Below are 15,578 nucleotides of genomic sequence, written 5' to 3' on the forward strand. Positions count from 1 at the left end.
GCCTGGTGGTACATACAGATGGAATTTGTACCCGGCCTCAGAGATACAAATATGAGCTTCTCTGTACAATGAAGCATCTCTGGTTACACCACAACCGGAGTCGGTGCCTTCCTATGCCACAGCGCAGCTGGTTGGGAAGGTAGAACCGACCGTAAGCACTCGTGTATGAAGGAGGGCTCACCAAGTGGGACAGCGTGCCAAAGCATGCGTAGTGACATGTTTGGAACCGCTGTGTCCCAGGTCTGGATTACCAGGCCCTGGCCCCTGACCACCCTGGGGCACCAGTCCCTGCCCTGGGACAGCAGTCCCTGCCTGCCCTGGGGCACCGGTGCCTGCCCTGGGGTATCTGCCACTGCCCTGGGTCACCGGCCCTGGTCTGGGACATTGGTCCCTGCCACTGCCCTGGGGCACTGGCCCTTCCCTGGGACATCTGCCTCTGCCCTGGGACATCGGTCCCTGCCCGCCCTGGGGCACTGGCCCTTCCCTGGGACATCTGCCACTGCCCTGGGACATCGGTCCCTGCCAACCCTGGGGCACTGGCCCTTCCCTGGGACATCTGCCACTGCCCTGGGACATCGGTCCCTGCCCGCCCTGGGGCACTGGCCCTTCCCTGGGACATCTGCCACTGCCCTGGGACATCGGTCCCTGCCCGCCCTGGGGCACTGGCCCTTCCCTAGGACATCTGCCACTGCCCTGGGACATCGGTCCCTGCCAATCCCCGCAGACTACAGCTCCCGGGGGGCCTCGCGCGCCGCGCGCACGCCTCCCCGCGCCCCGCCCCTGCTGCTATGCAAATGTGCCCCCGTGGCGCCGCCAATCCGCGGGCGGGCTGGCGCCGTCACGTGGCGCGAAGCTTCCTTTCTCTGTGCGCCTCTCTTTCCTTCCTTGGCCGCCATCTTGTTCTCACCGCGTGTTGGGCTGCGGAGGATCCGCCGGACGCAGGTGAGACTTTCCGCCGCCCGCCGGCACCGCTCCGCCGGCGCGGCCCTCCCTTCCCCTGCTGCCTACCGGCGCGGGGCGGGCGGGGCGCCGCGGCAGCTCGGGCCCGTCCCGCCTCCGTCCGCCGCGCTGGGCCGTGGCGGGGCCGCGGGCGCCGGCCCTTCCCTGAGGAGAGGACGGGGGAGCGAGGCCTTGTGCCGAGGCGCGGGTGAGGCGGCGTCTGCCCTGGCTTGGCTGGCCCGCGACTCTGCCGCGGGGCCGCGGCCGGGCGGGGTTGCTCTGGCTCCCGGGGGACGGGACCTTGATCCCCTCCCGCTCCCCATGCTTTGAGGGCGGCCAGCGAGCCGCCCTGCCGGCCGAGCCCCTCGTCCCGCCTCGCCGGCGGAGGCCCTGTCCGTGTGGCGACCCTCCGGCAGTGCCGGTGCCTCGCGGGCAGCCCCGTCTCCGCCTCGTCGCTTCCCCGGCACAATGCAAATGCCGAGGGGGTTCCCCGTTCATTCAGGGGATCACTAAAGACACACTAGGGCAGAGGAGCGAAGTTCCTTCCTTGTGTTGGAATTTGGGGTGTTCTTCCCCCCATTAGATTTTCAGGTCTTTCTTTAAAGCCCTTCCTTTAAAGGGCCCACCTGACCCGTCGGGGAGTCCAATTGACTTAATTTCCCAGTCACTCAATTGGATTAATAGCTGCCAGAGGCTGATATGAGAAATCTATCAAGATGTGAACCTCACTGAGTTCAGACCTGGCTTACTAGTTAAAAGTATCAGAGATTCGTTATTTGGAAGTAGTCTTCAAAGTAACGTAGCCCTGAGTCTCTCCCTGGGCTCTCTTAAAGGTAATGGTGTTTTCCTAGAAGCAGTTAGTGCGGTACATGTACATTTGGGTCTGTTCTGAATCAGTAGCTCTGTCAAATGGTGCCAACGGTAAACTGGCATGCTTGGAAATTTGCAGTTAGTACCTCAGACGGATGCAAAATGCAATGTGCTGTTGATTAGCCTCTTCGTGGTATGAGCGCTTCAGCTAAACAGGCTGCTACTGGACCATTTTGTGTTATTTAGGTGGTCTGTCTGTAAAGCTTTTTGTTACATGTATTTGCTTGATGCGCTGTTTTTGTGAATTTACTGTAAGTTTAAAAAACCACTGCAATTTTAAGAGTACTTTTAAAATGGACTGAGAATTTTTTGTTGATATTTTGATGGTTAACTTGTGCTTGTGTCACATTCTTATTCTTTAGACGCAGCACTATGAACCAGGAAAAATTGGCCAAGCTTCAAGCACAGGTCCGAATAGGAGGAAAGGTAAGAAAAGCATCAGAGATTTACTGTTTCCTGTGACTTAAAAGTTGAAGGAGAAACATCTCTGAAATTTTTCAAAATTTAGGCTTTAGTTCATAGGAGGGAAAAAAAATACACTTCTGGGGCTTGAAATACACAGTTTTTGTGTGATTGGGATTGTAGTAGTGCTACCTGAAATGCAATTTTCTTTCAGTTCATAACTGCTAGATGAGCAGTTTCCAATGTGTAAGCTTTCTCTTTAATTCAGTGACTTGTTGCGACCTGTGAGAGCTCAAGCTAAGCTTACCTGTTGGTTGTTCCAGTTCTGCCTTTCTCTTCTCCCTGTTGGGAAGTTCCTCCCTTTGTGCCTGCTCCAGGGCTTACCTGACTCTGCACTGAGCTGTTTTCTTTTTTGTGAGCCAGCAGGTAGCTAATATGACCCAAAAAAAAAAGCCTGTAGTTTGTTCAGTACTGTGGGTGGGGTTGTGCAAAAGTTTGCAGAGTAGAAATTCCAAGAAGTGACCTTTTAAAATCACTGTATTTGTGCTTCATTTTGGGAAAATAAAGTTCTTGGGGAAAGTTTCTTGTATATGGTTTAGAGTAAATAGTATTTTTATAATCTGGCTTGTAGGAAGGGAAAATACTGCTGCTGTTTTGTGTCCTTTTGGTCTTTTGCACTTAAGAAAAAACTTAAAATTGAGACTGACAGCTAAAACTGTGAGGGGGAATAAGTTGAGAAGCGTTTTCGACTACTGAGCTTTCTCATACTTTGAGAGATAGGTTGCTAAGAGCGTGATAGGACTTGCAAAATTACAGTGTTGTGAGATTTTGAGCTTAGCTGACTGTTGTCTCTTGGTTCTTTTGTAGGGAACAGCTCGCAGAAAGAAGAAGGTAGTGCACAGAACAGCTACAGCTGATGACAAAAAACTTCAGAGTTCCCTCAAAAAACTGGCAGTAAATAACATTGCTGGCATTGAAGAGGTATAGTGATAAAGTGTTTCCTGTTTGAAAGTAAATTCACTGTATCCTTTTGTTGTCGGTGTAGGTTTTTTTTAACAACAGCTTTCCCTGCAAAAACTTTGGTCTGGGTACTGACTGGTAGTTATGTGATTATTGCCTCATTCACATTAATGCATACATACCTAAAGAAAGAAGAAAGTTCTGCTGGCCAGGCAGTGGTTACAGGAGCTAGTAAGCTGTCACATATGTGTCTTGCATTCATTGCAGAACAAAACTTGATTCTTGACTTTAGAGTAAGTCATTAAGTTCATAAAGAGAACAGTGAACACACACATCAGTAAACAGGCATGTCTAAAGCAGAGTTGTGTGGTGCATAATATAAAAAAACCCCTTAAAAATACCTGGAGTAAGAACTTGCCAGTCTTACTGAAATTAGGTCCTTTCACTGTATGAAAATTGCCAGAACTGTTTGTGGTAGTCACAGGAGGTGACATTTCTTACAGCACAGCAAAAACTGTACAGAACCAGCTTCTGTGTTAATGTAAGTAGGAATATAAAGGTTTCAGATGTTCCTTGATTACTTGTATTTGACATGTATGAAATACAAACTGATACACTTAAGTTTTCCAGAACACTGTAGAGAGTGATGCTTGTGTGGGAGGAGCTATTCCTTCATCATGAGCTTGATGTTACTGTAGTACTTGGTTAAAGAAGCACAGTATTTAATCTGTGATTAATTAAAGCAGGGTTGCAGGGTGCCTCCAGAGGTCACTTGGTGCATACCTCTCTTGCAAAGGCAAATACAGCTTCGGTGTAGAAGCCTGGTTTGCCTCTTTAAGTTTTCATACCTCTGCTACAGAAACACTTCAGTTGCTCTGTTTTCTTAAGCTTGATATGTATACACTGAACTATATGAACTGAAAGGAAGACACGGTTCTTCTGGGTGGTTGGTTTGTTTGGTTTTTTTTACACAAAGCATAAGATCTGTATTCAGACATGGTTTGTAAGGATTTTAAATGTTTTGATACAAAGCAAGATAATGTAACATGCTTCTGCCTTGATAGTTAGGTACATAATTGCAGTATGTTGCTGTATTCAGGTTGCCACAAGTTGACTTAGGTAAACTTTGTGTAGACAGAAGAGTCTGGGGAGGCTATTAATGCTGAGTCAAATATTAGTAACTCATCTGTGATTTTTAAGAGGTTTCTAAGAGGACAACTGTGCTTGAAGCCTTCACCATTTCCCTGTGTGCATAGCATAGGACAGCCTTTAGTTTTGCAGGAAAGCGACACACTTGGTTTTGAACTCTGCTGCTGTGTGAAGATTGAGAATTTACGTGTGTTTGTATTTTATATTCTTCAGTTCCCAAATTCCTGTTTTCTTCCTGTAACTTCTACTAAAAATAATGCTTGTGAGTTTTGTCACATAAGTTTATTACTACTGTTTGGTTGGATGGGTAGAACAATCTTCCTCTTCAGACAAAATTATTTTCTGCATAACTGTAGTTTAGCCATGCTCAGAAGAGAAACCTTTTCAACTTTTCGTTCTGTCTCCCTTTAAGTTAAAAAAACATGATAAACCCGTACAAAAATGCCAGTATAAACTTTGACAGTAGGAGCAAAGCAGGCTGGTGTACTGGCTGTAAAACTTTAATTCTTGGTGATTCAGAACACCAGGGAAGAGGAAGACAGCAGGATCACTATGATGTCCTTAGTCCTAGAAGAGTCATCATTAAATTACTGGGAAGGCATAAAAGCCTGTTCTAGTGCAGCTGGTACATAAACCTCCAGTTCTGTGTGTATATGTGCAGGAAGCATCCTTGCCTTGGGCAGCTTTGGCAAGCGGGCCAGATTGTAAATCTTGTGCCTTTGCCAATTCTGCTGCAGAAACAGAAACATTTTCCTGATCTTTCACATCTATCTGCATGACCTGTGATGTCTTAAAACTAATGTGGCATGGCTTTTCTATTAAGAGCTTTTAGTTCGTAAAGAGTTACCACAAAGCTGAGAGGTTTGGGTTTTGGCTTTGGTTTTTGTGTTGGTTTTTTTTTTTTTTTTTTCCCCCCCTAGACATTCTTGATATTAACTCATTTCTACCTTGCAGTAGTCTAATAACCTATGTATGTTTTTTGGCTTTGTTAAAAATATATGTGAACTGTAGAACATATAATCCTTGCACATTTATTACTTAGCATTTAGATAAGGGTATTTTGTGAAGCGCTACAGCTCTTAAATTCTACATTTTCATACACTATGTATGAAGCCATATCTTATAATTAACTCATATTTTACTTCCAGTTTAGGTGGTGGTAGTTCCAGATGCTCTTACCATGGTTATATTATTCTCTAGGAGGAATGCTAGTTTTGTAATTTTAAAAATTTTAGTATTCTAAATTAGATTTGAATTAATTTATCATGGTGGTTCAACAAGATGCTGCAACATTTTGGTAAATGTTATTAATATATTTAAACAGGTGAACATGATAAAAGATGATGGAACAGTTATTCACTTCAACAACCCCAAGGTTCAAGCTTCCCTCTCTGCTAACACTTTTGCAATTACTGGTCATGCAGAGGCTAAACCGATCACAGAAATGCTTCCAGGCATTTTAAGCCAGCTTGGTGCTGACAGCTTAACAAGTCTCCGGAAGTTAGCTGAACAATTCCCAAGACAAGGTAGGTCTTCTTGGAATCTTTCATTGCTGATTTAAGGATCATATGAAGTATTACAAGTTTTAACCAGAGGTTAACAACAGGTGTGTCACTTAAAAAGTGACCAAAAGCATATGTACTTTTATTTATTTGCTGCTGCTGTGGAAATGGGAGCAAGGGAGGAGGAGCGCAGGACAACAGGTTTTTTTGTTGTTTCAAGTTTCTATATAGGGAGACCTGGATGAAAAAAAAAAATTCAGACATGCTGTGATTCCAGGTGTGCAGGTATGACAAAATACTTAAGAAAGTGAGTTCACATTCTTACTTGGAAAAATTCAACAGGTTCTTTTTGTCACAGAATTGATTCAGTTTTCTTCATACAAATCGTATTTCTATTGTGGATATGGAGAAAGAAACCTCTTCTTTATCTTCTGTTCTATAATTCCCTTTGGAATTCAACAGTGACTACAATGACTTTAAAAAATGAACTCAAAATCAAGGACTTGATTCAAAATTTAAAAAAAACCAGTTATTTTCTTCTTAATATAAAACCATTGGAGCTTGGGGAGTGTGTATATATTTATGTGGTATAATACTGTAATTTTACAGTTAAAAGGAGTCTGGGGACAGTTCAGTTTAGATTTAGGGCCATTAAAACTACTGTAACTGGACGTGTTGCCATTGTCTGTATTTGGAACTGAAAAATACATCACCCGTTATGTTTTCAACGAATAGTTATTCTTTCTAAATCAGTCATTTCAATTTCTTCTGTATTTCATGTTCAGAGTTTAATTGAAGGGTTTTTTTACCTCCTTTACTAATATGTAAAATATCATTTAAAATTTACAGCGATGGATTGTCATCAGCATGTTTGTTTGACACAACCTTGGTACCAATAGATACTTACTGTGCTTTCTTTAGATAGTACAGGAAGTCTGGCCAATGAGAAGTACTCTCTTATTTTTTTTTTTAAGTTCTTATATTTCTCTAGATTACTTGTAGCATGTTCCATGACTTACAGAAGCCTAGGTTTGATGCAGGAGCCTTGATACAGAAGTACTTTTTCCTATGGTTGTGGCCTTTTGGTAGTTGAGTTACATGATACGTTGGTCCCTGACTGGTACCACATTATTGTTGCATTGAAACACATGACTTCAGTTTGAAGATTTAGTCACACTGCATTTTTTCTATATCATTTGATCTCTTGCTAGCTCTGCATTAATACCTTGTAGCGTTTGAAAATGGCTGTGCTCCTACTTTGGTATAGGAATGTTCACAAGTAGGCCATGTGATCAGGCTGTTTGCTTACTGTTGATATACAGTCATTTCTGTGTTTGTCACTGCTGGGGGTTGGGGAAATGAATTTCTTTCACCCGTGTGTTTTTTATTTTGTTGTGTGATTGTCCCTAATTCTGTATAATGACAACTTTGCACCAAATTTCTCTTTATAGTGTTGGATAGTAAAGCACCAAAATCTGAAGATATTGATGAAGAAGATGATGATGTCCCAGGTAGGCACATACACGCTTACATTTAGATTCGTGCATTTAAATATTTAGCTCTTGATGTGATTATACTTCTCACTTGCTAAGGGAAGCTTCATATACTAGGCAGCATTAAAATACAATTTTGGATTCCAGCTTTTGAAAAAAAAAATGTACTTTGTGCAAATTGCTTGATTCTTAGTTGAAAATAGATTAAAATACTCTCAGGGAGGTTGAACAGGTGAACTAAATATCCAGATAGGGTTTTAGGGCTGCAGAATGACATGATTGGCATAGTCATCAGGTTGACTTTTTCTTTAAATCAAGAGTCTGAAGTTGTGATTTTTTTTTTTTATTTCTTCAGTAGAAGAAACAAAGCTTATGTAAGTGTCTGAAAGTTTCTCAATAAAAAATATTTTAAGTTCTTAATTTGTGAAATTAATAACCACCTTGTCGATCACCACATTCTACTATATCCATCAGTATGGTATATTAGCTAAAACAACAAACTGATGGACCCAGAGGTTCAATTCCTCGTGCTCTGGCATTGGTTTATTTCTTTGTGATATTGCAGAAAACTTGAGATCTCCTAAAATTTGTTGTTTCCAGGAGTACAGCAGTTAATGGGCGCCTAACTTCAGGCATTCTTTAAAGAATGCTGGTGGCTCAAGACTGAACTGCAGCTAGTGTAGCACCTCTGAAAATCAGATCTTAATCACTTTGTGTTCGAACTTCCGCTCTTCTGAGTGTTCCCGCATTTCTGGTTCTTTGTGTATGTTCAAACAAACTGTATTTTCTAAAGCTCTTTGAAATCTGCCCATAAGAAATGGTGTACGTGAATATAGTTAAGAACTACTTAACCTTTCCTATAATATATGCATTTTCATTAAACTTACGAAGATAATGTTACTGGGCATTACTGTATTAACTATCTTAATCTCTTTCAGATCTCGTAGAAAACTTTGATGAAGCATCAAAGAATGAAGCTAACTAAAACATTAATAGTTCTGGAAGCTGGCATGGACTAGATTTAAGAAATCAGCTATGTGGTTCCAAAGTTTTAAAGAAACAGAGAACATCATCTGTTAATAGTTCAGTAATATAAATATTTTGTATTTTTATGATGCTGTTTGTTCAGCATTTTCTGTCAGTTGATTTTGCATTTTGCACTTACTCCCAGGATCTACTCTTTTGGTCAAAAGGAAATGTCAGTGCAGTTCAGAGGGGTGTGTGCATGTGCGTGTGTGTATGTGTGTGGGTGTACATATAGTGGAGAACAAATTGGAGAACACTTATTTAACCTTTTCCCCTTTTCCTTTGGAAGTAGAAATAAAATGAATCTTCAGCATTGTTACTTTTGATTATCACCAAATAGTGCACAGAAGGTAGTTAAGATGAAAATTTTGTCCACATTTTGTGACCTGAAGGCATTACACCATTAAAACTTGGGTTTAATTTGCTGTTAACTATTGTATTTGCAGATGTGTTTCTCATCCCTGTTGAAATGTACACGTGATACTTGTTAATCAACCCTGTGTTGATCCCAGATGATACCATAGACAAGCTGTTGTGCCTGCTTGTTTTGGTACGTTAACTTTTTGAATAAGAAAACTTGGTCTCAGAAGAGTGTGCTTTTTATTAACCTTTCTTTTTTTATTTTTTTTTCTTCTTGTCTCTTAACCTTTTGAGACAAGCTGATGTTTGACTCCTTCCATGTAGGCTTAGCAGTATGTTCTCCTGTTAATTACGTAGAGTATTTCCCATGTCAAAAGGAAAACAAGACACCTTGGTTCTCTACCATCAGGTCACTTCCTGAACTTGGAGGTCTCATTGGTAACAGTCCAGTGCACCAGTTTTGCACAGTAACAGATTTTTGCTTGAATAACTTCAAGCTGTTCTCTTGGCATGACTGCATTTACAGGCAGCTGATGATCTGTTGTCATTCTTATGGCAATAGGAATTAAATGCACCGTGTGAGCGATGTTTAAGGTGGGAGGAGAGAGTTGTTGACACTTTGCCTTGCCTTCCGCGGGGCAGTTTGTGCAATGACTAGCTCTAAAGGGATATTTTTTTTTTTTGCCTGTAACTTACCTTTGCCTATAACCTACCTCTAGGTTTGGTGTCATCTATGTAGTAGCTTCTTAAAAACCACAAATGCTCCTTAGGCGTAAGGAGGATATTGGGAGGTACTGTTGGTACAGTGCAGTATTTATGACCTTTCTTTAAAATGCTTAATGTGAATCCATTTTCTCAGAGGCTTTTTAAAGGTTCTTGATGTAGTGTGCATTATGGTATAGCTAGACATCATTGCAACCTGTGTCAGGGGCAGCTGTGGCTTAAGAAAGCCATTTTTTCCTCTACATCTGTCACTTAACTATGGCTTAATTGGAACATATCAGCTTTTTATGTAGGTTCATATGCTAGAGAACTGTAGAAGTACAAGGTAAACAGTACATGAGTTCTGGTAACATAAAACCACGAAAGCAGAGCTGTAGTGGTTTGTCATCTGAGCTCAGTTTATTTTATAGGCTTTGTTCACTTTTTCCTGTTATATTTTATATACTACATGGATCTTACTACAAAAATAAAATAACAGTACAAAAGAGGAAATGCTCCCTCTTGTGTGTTGTCTCTCCTCCCACCAGCACTAGCTGGGGAACAACAGATGGATGCAGCAGCTGTTTGCAACGGCACTACGTCCTTGCTGACACTGAGGCAGATACAGGTAGCCCTAGTGAGGGTCCTGTTAGAGCTTTAGGATTTTACACTCCCGTATACCCACAATCTTATTTTTCCCTGCAGTGAATGAGTGAGTTCCCTGCAGAATGAAACTTTGGTTTGTTATGTGGCTAATCTCAAGTTGGCTGCAGATGTGTTTGTTTTGGTTATAAGGAAGAGGTGTCTTCATTCGTGTGCACACAGGTACACTGAACAGCCTTTTGCTGCCTCCGCGTGCTCAAAGAGCAAACGAAGGATACTAGAAACAGGTATTTGCAGTGTTCTTCCGTTTGCTTAAGGGGCATGAATGAAGAAAGTTTTGAAGTAGCAACTGTATTGAGTTTATGTATAGGACATCCCCTCCCCCTAAATACTAATCAGATACAGAAAATCTGTGCTTAATGGATTTCTGATGTAGGAAGTACAGCAGAGGTATTACGTGAGAGATGAAGAGTAAGCATTGGAAACAATGATTCTGTGAGTTTATATAGCTAAACTTTCAGGTTCCTACAGAGTACTCGTTTAATTTTTGCTCTTGGTCATGACAATTGACATGCTAAACTCAGTCTTTCCTATGTTTGACAACCAGTAAACTAACTATGCTAGCTTATGTAGTTATATTATCTTCAGTTTTTTCACTGTATCTGGAAACAGTCAACCACTTATCATTTGCTGCTGGAAATACTAGAGCTTATCAATCATTAAACTGATTTTAATTAAAAGTAACCCATCAAGGCTGTTGTGGGAAAAGCTCTTTTTCTTCGTATTTATTCATGATGCAACTGGAAACTGTTTGTACATGCTGACGGAAATGCAAAGTTACTAAAAGTAGTTTTGGGGAGCATTGGTACAATAAAAACTCCCCATGTAAAGGTGAATGTTAAAATGTTCTTTGCTTGCAGCATGGTGACCACGGTACTTGTGAAGCCCTTGAGCTTATCACTCAGTGCTGAAACACTGTTGACATATTAAAGAACTTGGCAGTGATTTGCAAATTAGGAAGATAGAGCAGAAGGCAAATTGAAACATCTCTTGGGTTGTATGTGGGAGAATGAAAGCTGAATCAGTGAAGACCAAAGAATTGAGAACTTGGCAAATGTGGAAGACTGAAAATGCTAGTCTTCCTGCCCGGACTCCTGGGAGTTCTGTGTGGTTCCCATCCTAATGGGTGGGAAACTTGGGTCTGGCTGGCTTTTCTCAGGCGAGAGCATCTGTGAAAACGTGCAGTTGTGGTGCGCTTGCTCTATGGAGAAAAAAAAAAAAAAAACCAACCAAAAACCAACAAACCAACCTCATGTATGATGGGTGGCAGGGATTACAGTACAGTCAGTAACGCTGGAGGCTTGGTGCTGAGCCTCAGTAAGGGCTGGCTCGTGCAGCACTAGGTAACAAGTTTGCAGCCAAGAGGATTGGTAGGGTGGAAGGAGTTTATACAAAAAGAATGTTTAACATACTCTACAGACCTGGAAAAAACAAATAGGGTTTAGGTGAATTTTTAACTTTATGTAGGAATATGGGAAGAGTGCATAAGGATAATAAGCGTGAATTTAGAACTGCTTCTGAAATTTTACTGAAATATGTTGATAATTCACTAGTATTTGTCAACTTACCATAGGATCTAGGTGTTGCTATGAACTCCCTTCTGCCAGAATCGCAAATAATGTTTTGGATTCGGTGTGTACAGGATGAGCACTGGAGGTCTTACAGGTGATTTAATTACTGAGCAGTGCATTGATTGACCAGTGTATTGCTGTTAACAGGAAGGAACTGAGGAAGTTAGAGCAGTAAATTTGTGCCATATGTAAGAGATGAATTCATGCCTTCACTGAGGAATGCCCCAGGAAGGATCCTCATAAGTTTCCCTGGAATCAGACTGTGTTGCTCCAGACAGTGGGGATGTACAGAGGGGCTGAGCAAACTGCCCCATCTGTGAAGGTGAGTGAGCTTCCACTGGCACTTAAGATTAGTCTCATTATTATTATTTGAAGACAATGCTTGTTTGTTTAACAAAGTGAACAGACAGATTGTTCTGGAGATCAAGATTAATTAAATGATCCATGTTTTGTACTTGAGCAAATGAAGTGATGTGGAACATAAGCACATCACAACAATAGCTGTAACAACTTGATAGAAGTGACAGCAGAAGTATAGGGAGTGGTTATTCATGTTCAACTGTTTGCTTTCCCGTCAAGTCATTTTTATTTTTTTATCCCCTCGCTTTCAAAGACCGGTTTACAGGCACTGAAGAGCTTCGTGGATTTATTCAGAAATATGAGGGCCATGGCATCAATCAAGGAGTCGGGTAGCCAAGCAAGTGAAGAGACTAACTCAGAAATCGGTGGTCTCGGTATGTTTGTGTGCGAGCTTGGGTTGATATCGAGAGCAGTGTGTTGGGAACTGGGCTTTCGTTTCAGACATTTCAGTGTATTTGGCAAGAAAAACCAAACTCGTACGTCTTCCAGTGCCTTGGTTTGCCTTTATTTCAGGAGTACTGCTTTAACTCTTGTGTGAAGTAAATTAATGAACACAAAACCTGGATGCGTCTTGAGAGAAATGAGCTAAATCTGTGCAAGTGGTATAAAGAGCTACTTACTTCCACATGATAAATGCATTCTGTTTGGTGGGCTGTCAGTACTATTAAACACTCTCTCACTAAACAACAGGCCCACAGCTTGCTCAGACTCGTTACTTTTGCTTGGCAACCTGAGATCTGTCAGATTCTCAAATACTAGGTGGCATTTCCTTGAGTTTTGCATTGCAGATGGATTTTCTAACTATGCTAAATTAGTTGTCTCCTTGGAGTAAAGGAGATTATCTGCTCATTTTGGAGGAGTGTTTAATATTTTTGATAAAAAGTATCAATGCTAAGGCAAACGTTGACCTTTCGGTGGAGATATCCCAGATAAGTTATGCAACCTCTTGCTCTTTCTTGCAACATCCTTGCAGCAGCTATAGTAACTGCTTGTGTTAAAAACTAACATTAGAAAGTATTTAATGTATTTTTAGATTGTCTAATACAACTTAGCTGACAAAGAAGAGCCAGTGCCATGTCACCAGCTCTCTACAGACATAGGGAAATGTGGCACAAACTACATTTTGAGAACATCAGGTCTGATTTTGAGGCCATGAATTGTATGAAGATGGAAACTTCCAAGTGAAGCAAGTTATTATCAGATGCAGGTAAGTGAAGACTTAAAATCTCAGCAGATTGTCATCAGGATACCAGACCTTTGCACACCAAGAGTGAAGTTCCCTGAAAGGCCTTCACTAATCTCAGGCTTCCCTGCCACAGAGAGAGAAAATCTTCCCCTTCTTTCGCTTTCCTAAGCACCAGCAGTAGTAGCTGATGTCTGAGGTCAGCTGGATCAGCTTGCTCATCTGGTTGTAAATTATTTTTTGTGAAGTTAGTTTTCAGCTGGTTTTCAGCTCACCTTGCTGTTAAAACTGCTGACCAGGCAGTTGGACTAAGAGCTCGACTGTTCCTCCTCCTGGTGCTTGCTTCAGATGGCTCAGCCAGCTTGTGAAACTGTATTCTGAGCCGTGATGGCAGCGTTTGAACCCACAGGTACTGTAGGCATGAGCAGATGCCTGCAGAGAAAATGAGCTTCAGGGCCCATCTTGGTTGGCTTTGCCTTACCACCTGCTAGGTAGGTTTAAATATCTGTGAAATAAATGGTAACCTCCCTTTAAAAGGAGAGCGTTTGCACGCAGTCCTTTTGGGCAGGCTTGGTAGAGATGACCATCACACAAACCAGCTCCGCAGACTGGACTAGCCTTTTAACCCTGCTGCTTCAGAGGGCTGTCCTGGCACAACAGCGTGGGCGAACCTGCGGTGCTGCTGCCAGGGTCATACTGAGCTTGGGAAGAAGGGAAGGATTTGCCATATTGATGCTTTGGGAGACCAGTCTGATCAGATACTGGAACTTGCAGTTTGTTCTTAAACTTTTAATTGTGAAATAGCGGGTCGGTACGGTTCACTCCGCCTTGCGAGGCACAGGCATTGCCTGTACTGTGGGCTGATAAGCTGCAGCATGTGACCCCAGCGTGCTGTTACCGCAGCCACCCTCTGCCCCAGCCATCCCATGGCTCTGGAGCTGTATGGCACCTGAACGTAGCCCTCCCCTGTGAGCCCATCTTGCCTGTTGCTTTTTAGGTGAGCAGTGATATCTTGGAGGGCAAGCTGCTGAAGTTTTGATTCATGCTGTAGGTTTCTTGTTCACTGAAAAATTGCTTTTTAAGTTATTTACTGGATCTTTAATAAGGCATTTCCCTTTTCGTGACAAGATCTGGTTTCAAATGGTTTCTGACACATGGTTTTCAATTGAAAATAGCTGTAACTTGCTTACAGCATTTTCACAGTCTCCAGGGAGTAATGATGCAACTAAAATTTCTGCTCTGTTCATTTTGAAACGCTTGCTCTGTTGCTGGAGACTGGTCTGCTTTGTGATTGGCAGTTATAATTAGTGATGGCTTGCACTTTTGCATGTTTATGAAAGAAAGCAAATAGGGCCTAAAATATTTTTACTTGAATAAGGATTTATTTCCCTGTCTGAAGTTTTTCACAGCCTGCTTCCTCAGCTTGACTGTGTTGTGGTTTAACCCCGGCCGGCAACCAAGCACCATGCAACCAGTTGCTCACTCCCCCTCACTCAGAGGGATGGAGAGGAGAAGCGGAAAAGGAATGTATAAGTCAAGGGTTGAGATAAGAACAATGTAATAGTTTAAACAGAATAAAGAGGTAAGAACAACAATAATACTAACAATAATAATAATAGCAAATGGAAAGGTGGGAGAAAAGGGTAAAGCAAAAGCCGCACATGCAAGCAAAGCAAGGAATTCATTCACTACTTCCCATGGGCAGGCAGGTGTTTGGCCATCCCCAGGACAGCAGGGCTCCATCATGCATAACTGTTACTTGGGAAGGCAAATGCCATAATGCAGGATGTCCCCACATTCCCGCTTCTTCCCCCAGTTCATATACTGAGCATGCCGTTCCATGGTATGGAACACCTCTTTGGCTAGCTTGGGTCAGCTGTCCTGGCTCTGTCCCCTCCCAGTTTCCTGTGCCCCTCCAGCCCTCTCGCTGGCTGGGCCCAAGAAACTGAAGAGTCCTTGATTTAGTATGAACATTGCCCAGCAACATTTAAAAACATCAGTGTCCTATCAACATTGTTCTCACATCATAGCCAAAAGACAGCACTGTACTAACCACGAAGAAGACCACTAACTCTGTCCCAGCTGAAACCAGGACAGACTGAAAGGCACCAGGTTTTCTCATAATCTTCTGCTCGATATTTTGCTGAGTTTCCTATTTTGACAAAAAAGTGATGTCAGTTTTCTGAAAAACAGGGAATGTGTTAATGTTTTCTAGTCTTTCTCTATCACCTATCTCTCAGCTGCATGATTTATGTTGTAAACTATTAACTTTTGAGCACAGAGATATTATTACCTCTATCTCTTCTGCCCTTTGAGTTGCAGTTTCTTTCATTGGAGTGCACACTGAGAAATCACGCTGGCCACTTCCAGCCCTGAAATCGTAGTAGTTTATCCCATT

The 15,578-nt window shown here is 42.3% G+C and overlaps 1 protein-coding gene across 1 annotated transcript; it reads left to right on the forward strand.

Annotated features, from left to right (window-relative positions):
• Positions 1-811: 811 nt before the first annotated feature.
• Positions 812-10,750, forward strand: BTF3L4 (basic transcription factor 3 like 4). The gene is made up of 6 exons (XM_040610383.1): positions 812-942; positions 2,172-2,235; positions 3,079-3,192; positions 5,645-5,846; positions 7,274-7,333; positions 8,254-10,750. Exons 2-6 carry the CDS (start codon positions 2,182-2,184, stop codon positions 8,298-8,300), a joined length of 477 nt encoding a protein of 158 aa, XP_040466317.1. The 5' UTR covers positions 812-942; positions 2,172-2,181; the 3' UTR covers positions 8,301-10,750.
• The last annotated feature ends 4,828 nt before the right edge of the window (positions 10,751-15,578 follow it).

This window comes from Falco naumanni, chromosome 11, assembly GCF_017639655.2.
Source record: "Falco naumanni isolate bFalNau1 chromosome 11, bFalNau1.pat, whole genome shotgun sequence".
Taxonomy (NCBI): Eukaryota; Metazoa; Chordata; class Aves; order Falconiformes; family Falconidae; genus Falco; species Falco naumanni.